At 35.4% G+C, this 20,192-nt stretch overlaps 2 protein-coding genes across 5 annotated transcripts in view; one reads left to right on the plus strand and one right to left on the minus strand.

Annotated features, from left to right (window-relative positions):
* Positions 1-1,895: 1,895 nt before the first annotated feature.
* Positions 1,896-12,003, plus strand: LOC138712459 (uncharacterized). The gene is made up of 4 exons (XM_069844289.1): positions 1,896-2,050; positions 5,086-5,298; positions 8,463-8,604; positions 9,481-12,003. The coding sequence occupies exons 1-4, from the start codon at positions 1,898-1,900 to the stop codon at positions 9,885-9,887; spliced, it is 915 nt and encodes a 304-aa protein (XP_069700390.1). The 5' UTR covers positions 1,896-1,897; the 3' UTR covers positions 9,888-12,003.
* Positions 12,004-13,614: 1,611 nt separating this feature from the next.
* pcm (5'-3' exoribonuclease pacman) overlaps positions 13,615-20,192 on the minus strand; it is an 84,000-nt gene continuing 77,422 nt past the window's right edge. For all 4 annotated transcript variants that reach the window (XM_069844292.1, XM_069844295.1, XM_069844293.1 and 1 more), the window contains 2 exons: positions 17,887-18,132; positions 13,615-13,999 (listed from right to left, as the gene is read on the minus strand). In XM_069844292.1, coding sequence (XP_069700393.1) covers positions 13,886-13,999; positions 17,887-18,132 — 360 coding nt within the window. In that variant the 3' untranslated portion in view covers positions 13,615-13,885. The remainder of the gene's footprint in view (positions 14,000-17,886; positions 18,133-20,192) is intronic.

Genomic DNA, 20,192 nt, shown 5'->3' on the forward strand with positions numbered 1-20,192 from the left:
ATCCAAATGCACCTGTATTTGGCACAACACATCTTTTTAACACATATAGCATATGCTCCCATCTGCCCTGGGCAAATTCGACGTTTGGTATATTTTTTCCTGCGAAGTTGAAAGAATCAATAGCATCTTAGAAAAACAATTTCAGTAAGGTTTTGTCAGTGCCAGGATGCTGACAATCTGAGAAACCACATTCAAGTTTGTCAAGAATATTCAATTTTGTTCATAACATTCGATTTTTCTTCTTTTCTTTTTCCATAATCCTTTGGTCATATTCGGTATTCCTAGTTTCCTCATACTTAGGGATTCAAAAGTTCCTTTCTTAACACACTTTAACATAAAAATGATAAAATATGCAAATAAAAATAATTCTAAGAGGAGTAAAAAACTACGTAGCTGAGAAAATTGATTGCTCAAGACGACAGCAGTGACTCATTTTTTCTACTAATTTAATCAGTCAGCTACAGCTAAACTGCTAAGTCAAAAAAGTGAATCTCGAACTTGAAACAAACTACACTAATTTAGTTGTTACTTGCTTTTGCTTAGGATCTTGGACATCTTTCATTCTTTGTCTTGTGTCCCAATCATATTAGTCAATTGGATAAGTGCCTATATCTCCTTCAGTTTTTTAATTGACAATGAAGCAGGTGATTTCCATTAATTTTGCAATGAAATTCAGATTTGAGCCTCAGTCTCTTTGTCTTAAAAATGTTTAGATTGGAATTATATGTAAGTAATAAGTACTGCAGCATTAACATAACTATTAGGAAACAAATAGACTGTATATAATTTCATATCACGTCACATAAGGAGGAATATTAAAATGGCAATCATTAGAGCCAATTTCGACTGATCACTATAATGTTTCTTTTTTCTTTTTGTAAATAAAAACTAGCTAATTTCAACGTAAAAAGATTACATTTTACGCGCATGAATCCCAGTTGAATTGGCTCTTAGACGCAGATAGTGAATATGAGCAAAATTATTAGGAGAAATCACAGAGAGAGACGGCAAGTTAAAAGTAAACGACTTTTTCGACATTAAGAATTCTGACAACTTGTATTCCCCGGAAATCTCGAAATCGTGTTTTTTTTTAATTCCACAAAATTTCATCTTTATACTTCAGTAATATCAGAAATATGACAGAAAAACAGAAATAAAATTGTACGCTTTAAAATTAGTTGATACAATACAATTAATATATTAGACATCAGGAAACAATGCAGTTATTATACTGCGTGTTCCGTTCAAAGTGTGTCGTGGCTCGCTGTATGTCGTCATGTGGCTAGCCGATGAGCCTAGAGAATTAAATCTTCCTACACTTCCGCAGAGGCATATTACCTATGTGCCAGGGAAGTTGCCTAGCAAGTACGGCGTTCATTCTGAAGAGTACTTACCGATACGTACGGTAACGCCGGTAGTGGCAGGAATGTGAACTGTTTGGAAACATGTACTGAGGTGAGTTTTTTTTTACTGTCGTGATATGGGGAGAGGGTTAAGACGATTACTTACGTACAGTATTTATTGACATTAACTTCGACGGTCAACATGGACACGGAGCATTTGATTTGTGTTGTGGAATGTTGCCGTACACAACCGATGATAACAAATATCCTGCGTACGACTTCCCGCACAAAAAACAGTTCGAAAGAGGTTATGGTAGCATACAGACCGTACAGACCGCCATCTGTTGCTACGACGTCAAGTTTTACCGTACATGTTCTCAAGTTCAGATTGAACGCCTTGATTAATAGGCAACTTCTCTGACATAAAAGTTGAAACTCGCTTCAAATCGCTGACTCACAACAGTGACGTCATGACACACTTTGAAATGAACACCCAGTTTATAGAAATATAAGCATTTGTTCCAAGTTACTCGTGGCAAGCTGACTGTGGCATAATGGTGGACTCGACCCTCAGAGACGCAGATCGAGATGCTCTGCCAGTGCTGCAAAGAATTCAAGCACCACTCATTTGGGCTCGACTGACCACAGGTATCCGAATTGAGGATCTACAGGAGAAACGCTTCGAAGAAGCAATTCATCTGCTCAAGGTTAGTGTAAATTATTCCATTAAAATAATAATACAGTCGCACAGAATGGTCACAGTTTGTATATGGACAGAAGCACGGCATCAGTAATCTTCAAGATGAATGCCAGCAACATGTTCGAACATTACCATATCTCTAAAACTGTCCTGATTTATATTAATATAACTAGCCGTACCCGTGCGCGCCGCTGCACCTGTTAGAAATAAATATAATGTAATTACATAATTAAAATACGACGTTTGATCCTGGGAACATTCGTGTTTGATAGAAGGATAAATCGTTTAATATGTTACTTAATTTAAATTGTATTTAAATAATTAAAATGCGATCATTTTGGTCCAGAGACCACTCATTTGGTGCAATGACAATTCCTTTAACATGTTTCTTAATTGTTATTACATGCAACCATAGTTTAATGAAGATTGACATATCATTTAGTAATTAATTAACTTTCGATATTACTTCATACAAACACAGAAACATTCTCTGTAGGCTATGTTTAATAGCTTTCGATTGTTGTTGTCCAAGGCCCCTTATAGACGAAGTCACTTGTTTTTATTTCATTACAGCGCCTTAGATGGCGTTATCTTAATTTTAAAACCCATTTATGTCATTAAATATCAGTTGTATCAAAATTTTGTATAGAATGAAACTTATCGGAAATAATTTTTAAAGAAACTTTTGTTATGTAACTTTTTCATGAAAATTAATAATAAGGGAGATATTTCGATTTATTTAATTCAACCTCCCTTATAAGCCCCCTTTTAAATAAGGTATTTTGAATGCTATATATCCTAAAATCTAAGTTAGAACGAACTTAATTTATATTCCAATTTTCATGTAAATCGTTCAGCCATTATAGTGTGAAAAGGTAACAAACATCCAGACAGACAGACAGACAGACGTCATACAAACAAAAATTTCAAAAAAGCGATTTTCGGTTTCAGGATGGTTAATTATACATGTTAGAACCAATTATTTTTGGAAAATCGAAAATCACCAGAAAAATTTCGGCTACAGATTTATTATTAGTATAGATTTACAATAGTTTATACTTACTTCCTAATACGTGTGTCCACCTATAAGCTGATTACACGATGTCCACTGTAAATTAAATATGCAATTTTCAGAGCTGTGAATTGGTGAGAATTTCATATAGTGAGTAGTTTTCATTCTTCATATCAGCAAGGAGGGTAGTCTAAGAAGCCAAAGAGAATTGGAAAATATTTTTGTATATTCTCTCTTGCAGGTACCAAGTACATTAGAAGTTGGGTGGTATTCACTGGTTTTTTAATAAAATTGACGTTGATTTCCGTTTGTGAACCACTGATCTAGTGAATGCAACCAGTACAGAAGTGACATTAACGTGACAATTTTATTTCATACAAATTAACTATCCATCACTTATCCCATCGTTACTGACATATTATCTCCTCTCCTCTTTTCTCAACTGTCATCTTTCTTTTTTTTCTCATCTCTTTGCTTCTTTCTTTTTCTCTTTTGTCTTCTTGTCTCTTCTGTACCATATTAGTCTCTTCGCTTCCTCTTTCTTATGCTGTCCCTCTCTTTTCTTTCTTACACTACTCTTATTTCCTCTCCACTTCTCTTTCTGACTTGAAGAAAGAGATTTTTCCCTCTTTATTAATTCCTTAAATCAATATTTTATAGAAATGTTTATTTTATAGAATTTTTTAAACAAATGCTTATGTTGCCATCTGATACACCTACTAGTATGTTATATGCAAGCAAAAAATACAGAGGTTTGGGACTAGCCAGAGCATCATGGGAAGTGTTCTTGCAACACTTCAACATCTGCATCACTTTAATATTAAATGAAAATCCTTATGTAAATAGTTTGCAAGCTTTGATGTGTGAACTTAATTCTTCCTGTCAACATCTAAGTCTCCCTTGTCCAGTTGAACTTCGTAAATCTGTAACTAGGAAATTAATACAGGAATTAAGAAATACGGAATTCGAATCTTGGAAAGTAATGCCTGGAAGAGGCAGAGGTGTAGAATTGTACAGCCAAGCACCTAAAGCCAATGCCTGGATTTTTAATAAGTCTGGACTACATCTAAATGGGTAACCTGCCTTAAAATGAACGCCAATTTAGCAGCAGTTAGAGGAGTACTTGGTCGCTCTTTGGACGGATCCCGGTGCAGACATAGATGCCCGGAGACTGAAACCCTTGCCCACGTCCAAGGTCAGTGTAACAGAGGTTTACTCCTCCGAAATGCCAGACATCATCATGTTCGATCCTTAATTGCAACTGCTTTTAAAAAAAAGTCTTGGAGAGTAGAAGAGGAAGTCTTTTGCCTTGCTACTAATGGCTCCTCTAGACATATTGACATCATAGCGTATTCCCAGACTACCAAGAAAGGTTATATAACTGATCCTACCATAAGGATTGAAATGGGGAGTAGCCAGCCGGAGGATGTCAATCAAGAAAAGATCAACATTTATCTGCCAACAGTTGATTACTTCAAAGCAAAATACCAGCTTGAAAACATTGAGGTGATTGGTCTTCTTATTGGAGCTCGTGGTGTGATTCCCAAGTTCTTTGAGAGCTTCAGGAAGACTTTTGAACTACCACAGACACTTACTACTGACATCATAACTTCAGTTTTGAAACGCTCTTGCCAAATTCTGAGTCATCATATTCACTCTGTTTAATTTCTTTTTCTTCACTTTATAATTCATATATGTTTATTTAGTTTTCTGTCAACAAATTTATGTAAACATTTAATATTGTAAAATTCATGTATACCGAGTCCTTCTGGGCTACCTCCAATGGGAGGCAGTTAACAATTAAATTTTCCTGAAATGAAGAATGTAATTAATTTAACAGTAACTGTTACTAAGAATTTTATTTACAGTACAAGTACTTTTGATTCAAATAATGACGATATAATTACATTCCTGTGATTTATTTTCTCATCTTCTTTGTTTTCTTTGTCTTTCCTTCTTCTTCTTTACTCTACTTGTCTATAATGAACAAGTCGATTCTTTGAATTACCCATAAATAAATTACTCTACAGAAATACTTCATACGAGAGGAAACTTTATGTAGAGCCAGTGAGCTGGCAGACGATCCCGTGTCAGTTGAGAGTTTCATTGAAGTGGTGCTCATCTGGATGCGGGACATGATATCACTGGCTGCCATAGAAGAGGGCACAGGAAAACTTGTCGGCTTGGTGCTGAACAGGGTGAATGGATTGCTGGATCACACACGGTCATTCAGCAGGATTCGGGTAATTAATAAATTACAGCAGAGGTTCCCAATCTATTGTGAGTGTTACGAAAAGTGTGTGTGGGACTAGCTAGTATAGTAGGTAGTATAACATTAATTTTCTTACAAAATGAACAGCACCAATTATCTCACAAAGAAACCGAATATTCGTTTGGTAGGTCAAATATGCTAATTATGCTGGTTACAGCCATTTTGCATCTGGTGTGTGATACACCAATTCAAATCAATTAGTTGTAGCATCCGAAACAGCCTTCGGAATTGCTGTATAACGTAAGGGTTTTGAGATATTTTAGATTTTATATCGATTTTTAAATATTTTTACATTGTTTTGTGTTGTCATTTTTTCAGAGATATTGTATAATAAATAAGAAAACTGATGGCTAGACTCTTTATTTCGATGTAATATATGGTGGAAGAAGGTAGGCTATATTGGGCTACAAATCAGGAAATTGTTGAAAGATCCTACATTTAATGCAAAGTCTCAAATCTTGGTTCTCTTTAGGGCCGTATTCATAAACGAGACTTTGGATGAAGACTTCCCAAAGTCGATTTTCGTAGTAAAGTTTAACTTTGTCAAAAGTCCTATTCATAGACGATACTACTGAGACTTTGACTTTGGTAAGTCGAGATTTGACGATCTTGTTCTAATGTTGGCAATCAAAATCACTGCCATCTAAACGAATTAAATTAATAGATAGTTGAAATAGAGTAGGCATTGCCACAATCAAAACCATCTTTTGAGTCACAAATCAATGAAACAATTGAACATCGGTACATGTTGAGCAATTGTTCCCATTCTTGCAGCTTTACATAATAATATTATTCGAGGGCTTACTGTGAAACTAACGTAAGTACAAAAATTGACATTTTTAGGTCTTTACACCAATCGATAATAATTTGTTCTTCTACCTGGCCACAAAAAATCGTAACTCAGTTCGAACAGTCTTGTATATAACACAATTCGTAACTACAAAACATGATGGTATAGTTTATCTGAAATAGTATTGCCTGTTAAGAATTTTGTTGTGAATAAAACATCTATTGTAGTTACGTTAGTTTCACATTAAGCCCTGAAATTATTTCATTGTAAAATAATTTTGTTGTGAAGATATGGAAGATAAGATTCCACCAATGACAGACTATGAAAGAGACATATTATCCTGCTGACAGTTGGCAGAGTTACTCCCTTCATGTCTGCAGAAACTACTTAAAATTATCTGAAATCAATATGCAGGAAACATCAATTATGACGACTGTAAGGATCATAAATTAACTGCGTTTCCAACTGTATAACCTATCCTCTATAGAATTAAATAGTAAGAATCAATATTAAGCTATTAATTCTTACCTATAGCGTAAAATCGCGATGAAGTAAGTTGTATTATTTATTGGTAGAACAGATAATCCTATTTGATTATTCATCAATGAAAGTTGAAACATGACGAGGATATTTAATACTGTCTGTTTATCAAATCTGTACCTTTATTTGAATTTATAATCTATAATAATACGCTAAGGAATATGAGCAGTTTTAATAATCTCCTAGATGTCTTCAATATTCTCGGCAAATTTGACAATTTCCCAAATATCAATAATTTTCGTTTTGTCCACGAACGAAAGTCAAAGTCAAAGTCTAGATTTTCGGCGACTTCGAAGTAAAGTCAAAATTGAAGTTTACTTTCCTCAAAGTGTCGACTGTGAATAGGAAAATGGTGACTTTGTACTTTCCAAAGTCAACTTTGGTCCAAAGTCTCGTCTATGAATACGACCCTTAGAATAGTAATATGCGTTACAAGAGCGGTATGTTGAAGTTTTCATGTTCGAGGAAAAGTTTGAAAAAGCGAAACGTAGTTGAGCTTTTTTAGTTTCCGAGAATTGAAAGAAAACATACCGCTCGTGTATCGTACATTATTTTGTGCAAAGATCGTTTATTACATACCTGAAAGAGGAATTTCTAATTAGTTGCAATGAAATCTCCATTTCGGTTTCTGTTCAATGACAGCAAATTTGCAAAACAAAAATATCTATCTTCAACATTGTTGCTTTAAAATGTTTTCTGTGTTTACTACACTCCAGCAGGCCGTGATATACGTCTGTCTTTTTTTTCCTCCAGTCTATGAGTCTGGAATCTTGATTTTTTCACGGCTTCCTTAATGTTACTTGCATCACGAATGCAGTAACTTTAGTGGAGTTGTAAAGTTTACTTAATTTTTGCAAATATTTAAAAACAATAATTAACAATGCAATTTAGGTGAAATTGCAGTGGTAAGTTTCCAATTTATAATTATTACTATATTGAAAGTCTCTAAAAATAATATGTTAAATGCCTAAAGAAGTAAAATCAATATGTCACTTAAGCGGTAAGAAGAGGGAAATTGTTATGTATGTTAGGTTGGGAATACTGAATGTGGAATTTTAGACTTTCCGCGGATTGGTTTTGTGCGGAAACCAAGCAAATACACACGATCTCGCACAAACAGTTTATGGATTTCTGGGTAACAGAAGAGATGATAAATATCTCCATAATGACTGCTCTGCTAGATAACTACAAGAACTCAAAATTAAATTTACACTCACACCTTGACTTTTTCCCAGAAACCTGAGGTGCTTGTAGTGACAAACAGAGTGAACGTTTTCACCAGTACATCCTACCATGGAGAACTGTTACTGGAACCACTCAATGATGAGTCATTACTGTTGATTTCCTTTTAGAGAAACAGATGCGACACCGTACTAAAGAAAAGCATCATCATCCCATTTTGCCAAAAGAAATTGGTTTTAAACATTGTAACTATTGACATCTTGGATTACTGTGAATTATTTCAGTGATTTTATTGGTGTATAAGAATCTGTTTATGTTATTAAGAAAACTTTAGTGGGTTCTGAGTGTTATATTACGTTTGTATTTAAAATGAGCCATGTCTGCCAATATCCTATTGCTGTGGATATAGGAAATGTGACGTGATAGAAAGAAGTTGATTTTTTCATTGAATACAGCATCCCAAAATGAGGCACAGTAAATCCACCCATTTACACACCAGATACATGAAAAAAGTTTCAATTTGTTAACTAGTGTTATAGGTGATTCAGAGGTCATATTCCATGTTTAATTGTGCGTCATAAGGTCAAGTATGAAAATAAGTTAGATATATTCTTATGTTACAGATGATGAAAGGAGAAGCATTTAACAATGTAATGGAATTACGCTGCTTCATGCATAAGAACTTCGACGTGTTTGAACACTATAATGTGGATCAGTTCTTTCGTTTCTATGGAATATGTGTGAAGCGAAGTTTTCGAGATAAAGGTAAAGAGCTGTATTATTATCATTATTATTATTATTATTAATTATTATTATTATTATTATTATTATTATTATTATTATTATTTTGTTGTTTTGTATCGTGCAAAACTGTAATTGGCCTTGTGCTGTTGTTTTTGCACGTTAATATTCTAAATAAATAAATAAATAAATAAATAAATAAATTATTATTATTATTATTATTATTATTATTATTATTATTATTATTTATTTTTTTGTAAAGTCATTGAGGGTGATATTGATTGTGAATCTTTCATAAGCAATATCAGTCTTCATATTCCTGCTAATGGTTTAAGATTTCATAAATTGTTTTATAATAAGAATCCTAAATCTCTCTCTCCGGTCTGCAGATGCATTAAATATGCTAATTTGCATGGATTCAACTTGGATCCATTTAATGTGTAGTATATCTTTGAATTTTTAACTCACTGATCTAATTTTAATAATTATTTGTCCATTTTATTTCTTGCATTTGGTCAATTGATTAATGTAGACTATTCCATTATTTCAATTATCTCATTGTACTAATTTTATAATTTTACAATTATTATTTGATCAATGATTGATTTAGACCATTATATTGTTTGTATTTCATCTCATTGCCATTTTCTATCATTCATTCTCATCATCATTTGTTGTTTTGTTCTGTTTTGTATCGTGCAAAACTGTAATTGGCCTTGTGCTGTTGTTTTTGCACGTTAATATTCTAAATAAATAAATTTCTTCTTCTTCTTCTTCTTCTTGTTCTTGTTCTTCTTCTTCTTATTCTTATTCTTCTTCTTGAAAAGTAGCTCTTTAGCTACAATATTTCTCCACAATCTGATGCCAATATTATATGGTATCATTTTTGTTTCGATTCAGGTGTGGGAATGGGGCTTCTCAAAGCCAGCCTGAACTTGGCCAGGCTCATGGGTCAGACAGTGGCCATGGGCATCTTCACGTGTGTTCAGAGTCAGCAGATGGCAGAGAAGCTCGGTATGGTGATGCATTACGAGATCGAATATTCGCAATGGATAAAGAATGATGACCTTGTGTTTGACGACCCAGGAGCTGGAAACTACTCTGCAATGCTGATGGCTATGAGAATTCCAGATGTGCCCCCAACAAATTTCGTAACAGAGGAGCTTCAAGAGGCAGCCAAAAAGAGAATCACACCACAAGTTAAAGAAGCTTGGTCTGAGACCCTCCTGCAGAAGGAAACTCACAGTGCAGTACCACATCAAGAATCATCAGTCAAATCTCAATCACAACAAGGATCAAAAACTTAAGAATAGGAGACTGGATTTGACAAAGTAGCTAAGTAAATGAAAATTATGTAAAAATAGGCCTATATATCCCACTAAATTAAATTCATATATATTTATGTACATGTAATATGAACCTTTTTGGGAGGGAACAACTGGATAATACGCATGGTAGAGCAACGCTGACTACGCTGGCCACTAGTCACCAAGCTGTACCAAGCCGTGTGAAACAAAAGACAATCAAAATGGTGGTAGTAAATTTCGCGACTACATTCTTAAATAATTGACTCCACTAGTCAAGTCCAAGGTTTATGGAGTATAACCACAATAATGGCGGTGTTTTGAATACACTGCAAGAAATTATGCAAATGTAGTAAGATCTTATAGCAGGTTATCACAACGAAATTAAGGGAAAAAAAGGTATTGTTCAGGGAATATCATTGAAATGAACGAAAGTAAATTAGCGGTTAATGTTCACCAAAGTATTAACTACATAATTATGATTGCGTTGCCGTTTTATTTTTCATCTAGAGAAAATACTTCGCCATATGTAAATGAAACAGTTTGTTTAAAGTTACAAATTATTTATTAAGTACAATATGAAATAATTTAAATTAGTATATGGAGAATGAAATTAAATCTTATGTTTAAATTAATAAGTTTTGTCATGTGCGGCTTGCAACAGGAGCAGTTTGGCTGTTAGATGATAACTGCATATGCGCACTTGGTTAATGAAAACCAAAACTAACCAAACATAACCTTCGTATATGCAAGATGTATAACCGGAGAAAGAAGAAAATAATAAAAATAACAGTATCTAATGCTAACGCCAATATATTTGAAATATTGATAAGAAACAACATAATTCTAAAGAGAATGTATTTCAAAATACTTGTAAAGAACAACATAATCCTAACGAGAGTATATTTCAAAATATTAATAAGCCTTATCACCGTCCGTGTGTCTAATTTAGACTAATATATCCATCTCCTCATCAAACCTTACCCAACCTGTCGCTAACAGTGGTGCTATCTGTCAGTAATGTTCAGAACGAAGGAGGTAGAGAGAAAAAAAAAAACAAATTTCTCCTTCTAATGATGCCACAGGCCAATGTCATGCCCTTATGTTGGCGACATTGTGTGTTTAGTTCTATTTGGTCATAACCATAATGGTATGGTTGAAGGCTATCATAGCTAATTCTCCATTGGAAGAATATAGCAGGTACACACAGCACCAGTATAATGATTAAAACTAAATGTAACCATAATCAGGAAATTTTACCTCTGGAACATTACAATAAATTATAAAACACATTAGCAATAACTACACTATTATACAAGGTGTTTCAAAAGTAACACATAATTCCAATTAAAATTGAATGAGGGGATTTGCGACAAAAAATTCAGACACATCAAACCTTATATTCAGAAAGGAATATTTTTATGGGAATAAAATATTTTTGCGAATATTGTTGTGCGAGGTATGACGTCATCGAGAACATTTTTAAATGGCACCTTATAGTTTTCAATCACATATGAAAGAGCATAATTTTTTATGTAACATTTCATTTGTTTTGTACAAAGATTGGAAACCCTATGATTTTCTTGTGGGTTATTTTACGACACTTTATCAAGATCTCAGATTAGTTAGTGTCTGAATGAAATGAACGTGATAATGCCAGTGAAATGAGTCGGGATCTAGCATCGATAGTTACCCAGCATTTGAGGGAAAACCCTAGAAGAAACCTCAACCAGGTAACTTGCCCAACCAGGATTTGAACCCGGGCCACATGGTTTCGCGATCAGACGTGCTAACCGTTACTCCACAGGTGCGGACAAAACTCTACGTTACTATTTCTGTTAGTAGTGATGGTAGCAATAATAATAGTAATAAATGATACTACTAAAGTGGATAAATCTGATCACGGTTAGAAGAATACAATAGTTCGTGCTGTGTCCAGTCTTTGTCAACCCTGACTATTTTGCTCACAGCTCTCAATCACTTTATCAATCAATCTTCTTAATGTATCCAGCTGTTTGCCGACAACATAAAGTCCACTGTAGTATATTCAGTTGTTGTTTTTCACGAGAAATTAGGGGTATTTTGATCGGTGTTCATTATAGATGCCTGTTGCTAGTAGCCAGAGTTGGGTGTAGTGAATATACAGGGTGTTTCAAAAATACGGGGCATAATTTCAGGTATGTATTTCCCACATGTAGACAATCAAAATAGTTCATTACAACATGTGTCCAGAAATGCTTTATTTCCGAGTTATGGCCTCCACAACATTGAAATTCACTGGAGACGAATAAACCAATGATTTTAAATGGCCCCACAAGTAGAAATCGAGAGGGTTCAGATCAGGTGAGCGTGGAGGCCAAGCAATTGGGCCATCTCTACCTATCCATCGATCAGGAAACCTTCGATCCAAGTACCGGCGAGCCGTACGACTGAAGTTTGCAGGAGCGCCATCATGCAAGAAGTGAATGTGTTGACGATTGATCAGTGGAGTGTCTTCTAAAACATGAGGTATGGTGTTTTCCAGGAAGTTTGTGTACGCCTGCTCCGTAAGTCTGTTTACAAGGACATGGGGTCCAACTAATCGATCACCAATGATACCGGCCCACATATTGGTTGAGGGAGAACCGCACCTGGTGATGAGATGGAACAGTTGCACGTGGGTTTTCATACGCCCATACATGCTGATTGTGGAAATTTGTTATGCCACGTTCCGGTGAATTTCAATGTTGTGAAGGCCATAACTCGGAAATGAAGCATTTCCGGACACATGTTGTAATGAACTATTTTCATTGTCTACATGTGGGAAATACATACCTGAAATTATGCCCCGTATTTTTTAAACACCCTGTATACTGCAGGGCTGTGTCTTCTGCAACTGGTACTGATGATTTTAATTTACTTCTTTTGTGATTTATGGATGGACAGTATAGAAGAATGTGTTCCAGATCTTCATCATGATTATTACACCACAGACAAGTAGGATTATCAGAAATGTGAAATTGGTGTAGGTACAATTGAGTGACAATGTGACCTGTTCTGGCTCTTGTTAAAAATGTTTGAACATGTCTGGGCAAGTTTTTGTACATTTCCAGGTCATTTGGTTTCTTTTGTACAGACTGTAAAATTTTTCTTTGTCAGAAGAGAGCCAATTGTTGATCCATAGGTTTGTAAAATGAGACTTTACTGAAGCAAAAGCACTGGATAGAGATATCACTTGAAGAGATGTTGGTTGCAGTTATGTTGCCTGTTTTGCAATATTATCGAATTTCTCGTTTCGAGGTATACCACAATGACAAGGTATCCATTGAAATGTTATTTCCCTTTGGAGTTCTTTTAGTTTACGTAGTTGTTTCTGAAGTGGAATAATTCTATGTGCATATAGGTTTGGTACATATTTAATTATATTAAATATAGCCCCCTTGGAGTCAGTAAGTATGCAAATCTCTATCACTTTATACAGATGTAAAATTAACATGATCAAGCAGTAGTTGTCCATTACACGATAGCTGTTAAACACGCAGGTGTACACACACGTACATTTGCACATACACATACACACTTATCCAAATAAACATGTTCACATTCGAACACAAGTTTCTATGTGTGTGTACATACATACACAGAACGCAAGAACAAACTGTTTACATAATGTATATGTAAGCACCATACTTAGCTAAAGCTAGAATGCCGTGGAAAATGGAAGGATGTAAAAGCAACAAACTGTCTTACAAAAGCGGTATACTTTTTTTTATTGCTAAAAGTAAAATTAAAGATTATAATATATATAATTTTTGTCAAGACTCATCTTACATAAATGATAAAGGAAACCGGTCAAAAACTTAAGTATGTATTAAATGATCAATCTCACTGGATTAAAACTGGGGCACGGGCAGAATAAGATTAGAAAGGAGACTTGGTCACTACCACATGCTATAGCCACATACAGAAACACGGAGTTCTCCTTATCACAGTTTGTTGATATCGTCCATCTCTCTCACATTTCACTGTAAATCATCCATAGTAACAGTGAAGTTGGCAGCCAGACGAGGCTTCCTGGGGCGCTGCACCAGAGGCCTAGCTGCAACACTGTTTGGTCTTCCCATTGTCGGATTCTCCTGAAACAAGATCCATTATCAAGGAACAATTTCATTACTCTTGTCCTCCCATTTCACTACCCTATTTATTTCTTTCCATGCTGCCACCATATTATTATTTCTAATTAGATCATTTAATTTATTAAGTTCATTTTTATCGAAATTTGTCTTTTTCTCAAGAAGTACAATAGAACTTGGTTACAGCGACCTCGTTTTGTGCGACACCTCGCCTATAACGTCAAATATTCTGTGGTCCCAACTAATTTCCCATAAGGCATATGCTTTCCTACCTTGCTTAATACGACAAACGTATATGCGTCTACCTCGCATATAACGTCATTTTCAACCTCAGTTTGGAACACAATTTTGTAAGAACCAAAGTATTTTAAGAAATATTTTGCTGAAATCTGGCAAATCCTTTACTGTTCCCTTCTATCATAGACGAGGCAGATTCCCCATCCCATTATAACCTGCCTGAATTCATGCGGTATTAATGGCACCTGCATGCAGTCAGTTTCGACAGGAAGTTTTCACTAAGTGCACGCATTTTAACGCAGTGAGTGACACTTTAGAAGCCATTAGAATTGTGAACATTTCTATGAAGCTAGAGGAGGTAGCAGTGAAATTGCAACTGAAATAATGAACATAGAATGTAATTTATAAAGTGTATATTGGGCAAGTAGGAGACAACAGAGTAAAATGACTGGTTACTCGCTCCTCAGTAAAGAAGTTTGGTGAGTAATGAACAAACTGTTTTAATACAGAATACTGTATTTATAATTGTACGTGTATTTTATTGTGTTCATGGTATGCTTAAAAGTGAATACATAAATCTAAAATAAGCCTAATTATGTTTATTATTTTTCATTTTCCACCTCACTAGACTGATAATATGAATCTCGGTTACTACGACACTCGTTTACAACAACATAATTTTCAAGGTCCCTTGGATGTCGTTATAACCAAGTTCTACTGTAAATGCTTATATTCTTTTTTTAGGTTCAGGTTCTATGCTGTTACATTTTCTCCATAACCTATAAGCTCTCTTATATTTCTTCTTACTTTCTTTGCATTCCAACTTACCTTATCACCTAATCATTTTCCCTTCTGCTTATGCATCATGTTTCTACTCGCTCTTTCCATACAGTGATAAAGTATGTTCAATGCTAACTCCAAGTTGTTTGGTAATGTTTCCTTTATTCCTAGCTGTAGTAAAGAGCTCGTTTTATCTCTAATAAACTTACAAAATTTTCCCTTTCTTCTTTCCATACTATTTTCATAGTCCCCTTCCTTTCATTATTACTCTCTTCAAGCCCTTTTCCTGATTCCCTTTTAAGTTCCTTCACCATCTCCATTACAATTTCTACTTCTACTGACATGTGGCTACTTATAAGACCGGTCTTCAATTCTAAAATTATTAATCATAACTCTCAAATCACCTGTTATTAACATGTTGTTGTTTTCTAATGTCAGGCGTTTGACAATAAAGTCATTTGACCTCTTGCACTCCAATATTTTTCAAAGATATTATCGTGGTCAGCCACTGAAGCACAGATTTTGAGGTGTTCCGAATCCATTTCTTGGTTTGAGTTGCACAATGGACAATTAGGGGACTGATATATTCCAATTCTATGCAGGTGTTTGGCCGAACAATCATGGCCTGTTGCCAATCTAAATGCAGCTACAGACGATTAACATAAAATCGATCACACTTTGCCCATTTGTGCCAATGAAAGTGAAATTACTACTTCATAGTCCTCACCATATTTACCATTTAATAAATCGAAATTTTCCTTCTCACAAAATTTTAATAGTTGTCTACCCTCCTCGTTAATCACTCCATCTTTACAATTTCTAACGTTCACATTATACTCATCCCATAGCGGTAAGTTTTGCACATCTTCCTCTGCAGTTCTTCCATTGAAGTCCCCCATTATTTATATTTCTTTCATTTTATACTCCTCTCTCAGTTCCTTTATTTCCCCTTTCAACTTGTACCTAAAATTCTTGTTGGCATATTTTGAGTTCTTAGGTGTAGGTGCATCCTACTATAAATTTTACTTTCTTTTTCCACCCTAATACTCCGATTCATAATATTTCATCTAATTTAGACTTAATTTCTACAATCTTACTACTCAATTTTTTCTTTTCTAATTATAAATGTAATTCCCTCCGGATTTCTTCCCATTTTCATTTCTTTCAAATAGTTTTACTGCAGCATGTAAAATCTTTTATTAACTTATCATTTTTCAACCATGTTTCCGTTACCCATAGAATATCATATTCACCTAATAATCTATATATATCTTATTTCTAATTTTGTTCAGGATCCTTTCTATATTTATAAAGCCACATTTAAGTATTTCATTGCCCAGGTTAACATTCTATTTTCTCATACCTCTGTTTGCGTTTCCATTTCCAGTCAAATACCAGTTTCACAGATTGTAACTCCTCTGCTCCATTCCTGATACTAACATCAGCAAACTGCCATTCGGGGATGAAACAGTAATTTCGTTAGGCCTGTTCCGGAACCCTTTGCTGCCCTTGAATGACTGACTCCTTCTGACCTCCTTTCTTGGCCTCGTTCAGTCGTCGCTCGCTCTAGTCTTCTGTTCCTTACTTGCAGACTCGGGAGCACTGCATTTCCATACGTTGAATTGCTGACTCTGTTGTCTTGCCTGGTTTATCACCTCACTGTCTCAGCTGGCACCTCTGTCGACCGTATTTCGGCATTTTTTCCTCGTGACGATCTTTCAACATTCATATTATTTTCTCTCCCTAAATCCACTATATTGCCGTTGATCTTAAGTTTATCCTTCATTAGAACGGTAAACTGTCCTTTCACTTTCGCCTCCTTCAGAAAAGGAACCAGTAACCTTCTTTTTTCTCTATCTCTGGGCTGAAATCTTGATCGATGCGTGTTTTCGAACCTCTCCGATTCCTTAGGTTATTCGTGATGAACTCCTTTGTACATAACTCGAGAATTTCACCATTATTGGCCTATTTTTCTGTCTTCCCAATCTGAAGACTTCTTCTATTCTTCCCTCATTTACATTTAAGTTGAAGAACTCTCTACATATCTCAGCCACTATGTTGTATGTGTCTAATCTCGATTCTGTATGTTCTTTGTATACTCCAAAGATAATCAAATTCTTTTTTCTTTGGTTGAATTCTAGATTGTTCATCCATGACTTCAGCGTTTTTACCTCTTACAACAACTTGCCCACATTCTCCGTAAGCTTTCCCATCTCTTGTCGCAAGCGAGATTTGCATCAAAAAATTGTCAGAAAGACCGCACATCTCTTGTTTGAATAAATCGAGGTCGACTTTAAAATCATTCAGAGACTCTTCTACCATTCTTGGCTCAAGATTCATCTCTACTCCTCTGATTATAAGCAGCTCAGCCAGCACCACACCTATTGCCCATCCTATTTGAGAGCTCTCTTCTTTCACTAGATTATTATTTATTTTCAGTCTTCTGACATTGAATCGCCCAATTCTATTTCTGTATAATCCTAATTCCACACCCATATTCTCACTAATACACTGATTCCCAACACTTGAAAAACACTTGTTTTTTATTAAAACCTGTAATCACTTAAATAATCTCATTCGAAAAAACTTAAAATTGTTTAACGACACGTTAAAAGTGTTAAAATTTTAAAAAAAGGTTATGTACCTTAGACGGACGGCCTGTTTCGACGCCGGTTCTGCATCATCTTCAGTGTTCTATGAACTACTGATGTTCCTGTTCCCAGAGTGTTAACTTGAACGAGAATAAATGGATCTCATTTGATTGCACTACACTACCCCAGTCACTCCGGGTAACAACCTTACTTTGCCATGTCAGCGTCTACACCTTACGGAGCAAACTGCTAACCGATTGAATAATGAGTGAGAATACTCACATGAGTGGGGGCACTAGGAGTAACCTGATGTTCACTCTGCTGCTGCTGTGGCTGAATCTGTGGTGGCTGCTGTTGTGGAGTCTGTGGCTGTTGTTGCCGTTGCTCCTGAGTCAATATCTGCAGAGGAGCCCCCACAAGTCTGTTTCTCTGCTGCTTCACAGCCTGCAATGGAATGAACTGCTTCTTCGACTCCTCTGTTGATGTCTGTCTCCAGTTGCTATTTATGTTGGTGTTGCTATTCCAAAACTGTTGGCATACGAAGTTATGAAACACATTAACGGAAAAGGTTGTTGTTGGTACATTGATCTTCATTAAAAATTTACATTACAAAACCTACTGAGTGGCTGTTTGTCAATTAGGATTTTTCCTTAATGCTAGATTCTAACTTGTACCAAACAAATTCAAAAGTCTCCATAATTGTGAGTAATGTTTCTGTATATTTGCATTTTTTATGAGTCAGCAGATTCCTGTATAAGTTAGGCTAAATTAGGACGTATCATATCTCCAAAGGTAGGGTGACCAGATTCACATCGGTAGAAAAGAGGACACAAAGCTTCAAAAAGGTCATTGTTCGAAAAAAGAGGACAGAAAATATGTATTTATATTTAGGCTTAGGCCTATATTATCAATATCTATTTTCTTACAAAATACACTCAGGGACAAAAAAAACTGGACACTTCTATATTTGCTTGTATTTTGTTGCCAATTATTTCAAAATGAAACAAAACCCATTTAAACAAAATAATGTTTCATTTTGCACCTTATACGACAACATTTGAAAAAAAAAATCTCTGATGAGAAAATTTACAAAAAATTACAAAGGGCATATAACTATGGCATCGTTTGGTCTAACTGTTTTTTTCATTTTATGGTGCCTTAAACATTAAAAACTCTTTTTAGTAACGGGTATTACCCCCTCTGGCTTGAATAACTGCATCCATACGTCTTGGCATGCTCTCAATTTGGTTAGCAATGTCTTCTTGAGGAATAAGTTCCCATTCTTCGCCAAGTGCTCGTCTCAACTCTTGTAACGATTCTGGTCTCGGTCGTCTATTCTTAACACGCCATGTCCCACACGTGTTCAATTGGGTTCATGTCTGGACTCATTGCTGGCCATGGAAGAACATGGATTCCCACTTCTTGGAGATAATCTCCGACCGCATGGGCAATATGCGGCCGTGCATTATCATGCATTAAAACAAAATTATTGCCTACAAATTCGCGAAATGGCACAACATGATCAGCCAAACATTCATTTATATACCTATCAGCTGTTAGTCTTCCATTTTCAACAAAAACCAACTCTGTACGAGCATCCGTACACACTTCTGCCCAAACCATCACTCCACCATCTCCATACGGCACATTTTCGGAAATGCAACACTGTGAAAATCGTTCTCCCCTCCTTCTCCAAACTCTTTCACGTCCATCAGGTGAGCACAGATTGAAACAGGACTCATCAGTGAACAGAACACAGCTCCACTGTCCATTTCTCCAATCCCTGTGATCATTTGCAAAACGCAGTCGTTCAACTCGATGCATCCTGAGACGTCTGGGACCAGTTGCAGGTCTACTTGATATCAGTCCACTTGCTTTCAACCTCCTTCTAACTGTTTTGGCCGAAATTGGGCGTCCATGCATGTTAACAAATTGCTGGGCTACACTAGTAGCTGGCAGGTTGCGCTCCCTAAGAACTCTCAACATCATATACCTGTCTTCATTTGGATTTGTAGCTCTTGGACGACCTGAACCTGGTCTTCTGGTATATTCTAGGGTCTCTCTATACCGTTTTATGGCATCATGGGTTGTGCTTCTAGCCATATTCATAACATTTACAATGTAATGTACACTGCGTCCATCATCGTAAAGGGCTACAGCTCGAGCCACATCTTCAGGTCACATCTTGTTTTAAGACAAATGTTACAACCCCACTTAAACTCAGAAAATGTAAAAATAAAGAAATAATGAATGATAACGATAATGAAGCACAAAATGGTTGAGACAAAATTGTTATAGCTGAGACTCCGAAAGCAAAATTGGAATATTTGGTTGTAATGGCTTGTTTATAAAACAAAAAACAATCAACAATGTATACACGTCTCCATAACAACAGATGGCTACCATAATATTGTATGAGAAGATAATGTTTTGCAAAATACCAGCAAATATTAAAGTGTCCGGTTTTTTTTTTTGTCCCTGAGTGTATTTACAGTACAGATTTAGCCTATATCATACTTAAAGTATGTTAATATTACAAAATAATTAAGATAAAGCTTATTAATAATACTTTTGCAGTTAGCTACATA

The sequence above is a fragment of the Periplaneta americana genome, chromosome 13 (genome assembly GCF_040183065.1).
Source record: "Periplaneta americana isolate PAMFEO1 chromosome 13, P.americana_PAMFEO1_priV1, whole genome shotgun sequence".
NCBI lineage: Eukaryota > Metazoa > Arthropoda > Insecta > Blattodea > Blattidae > Periplaneta > Periplaneta americana.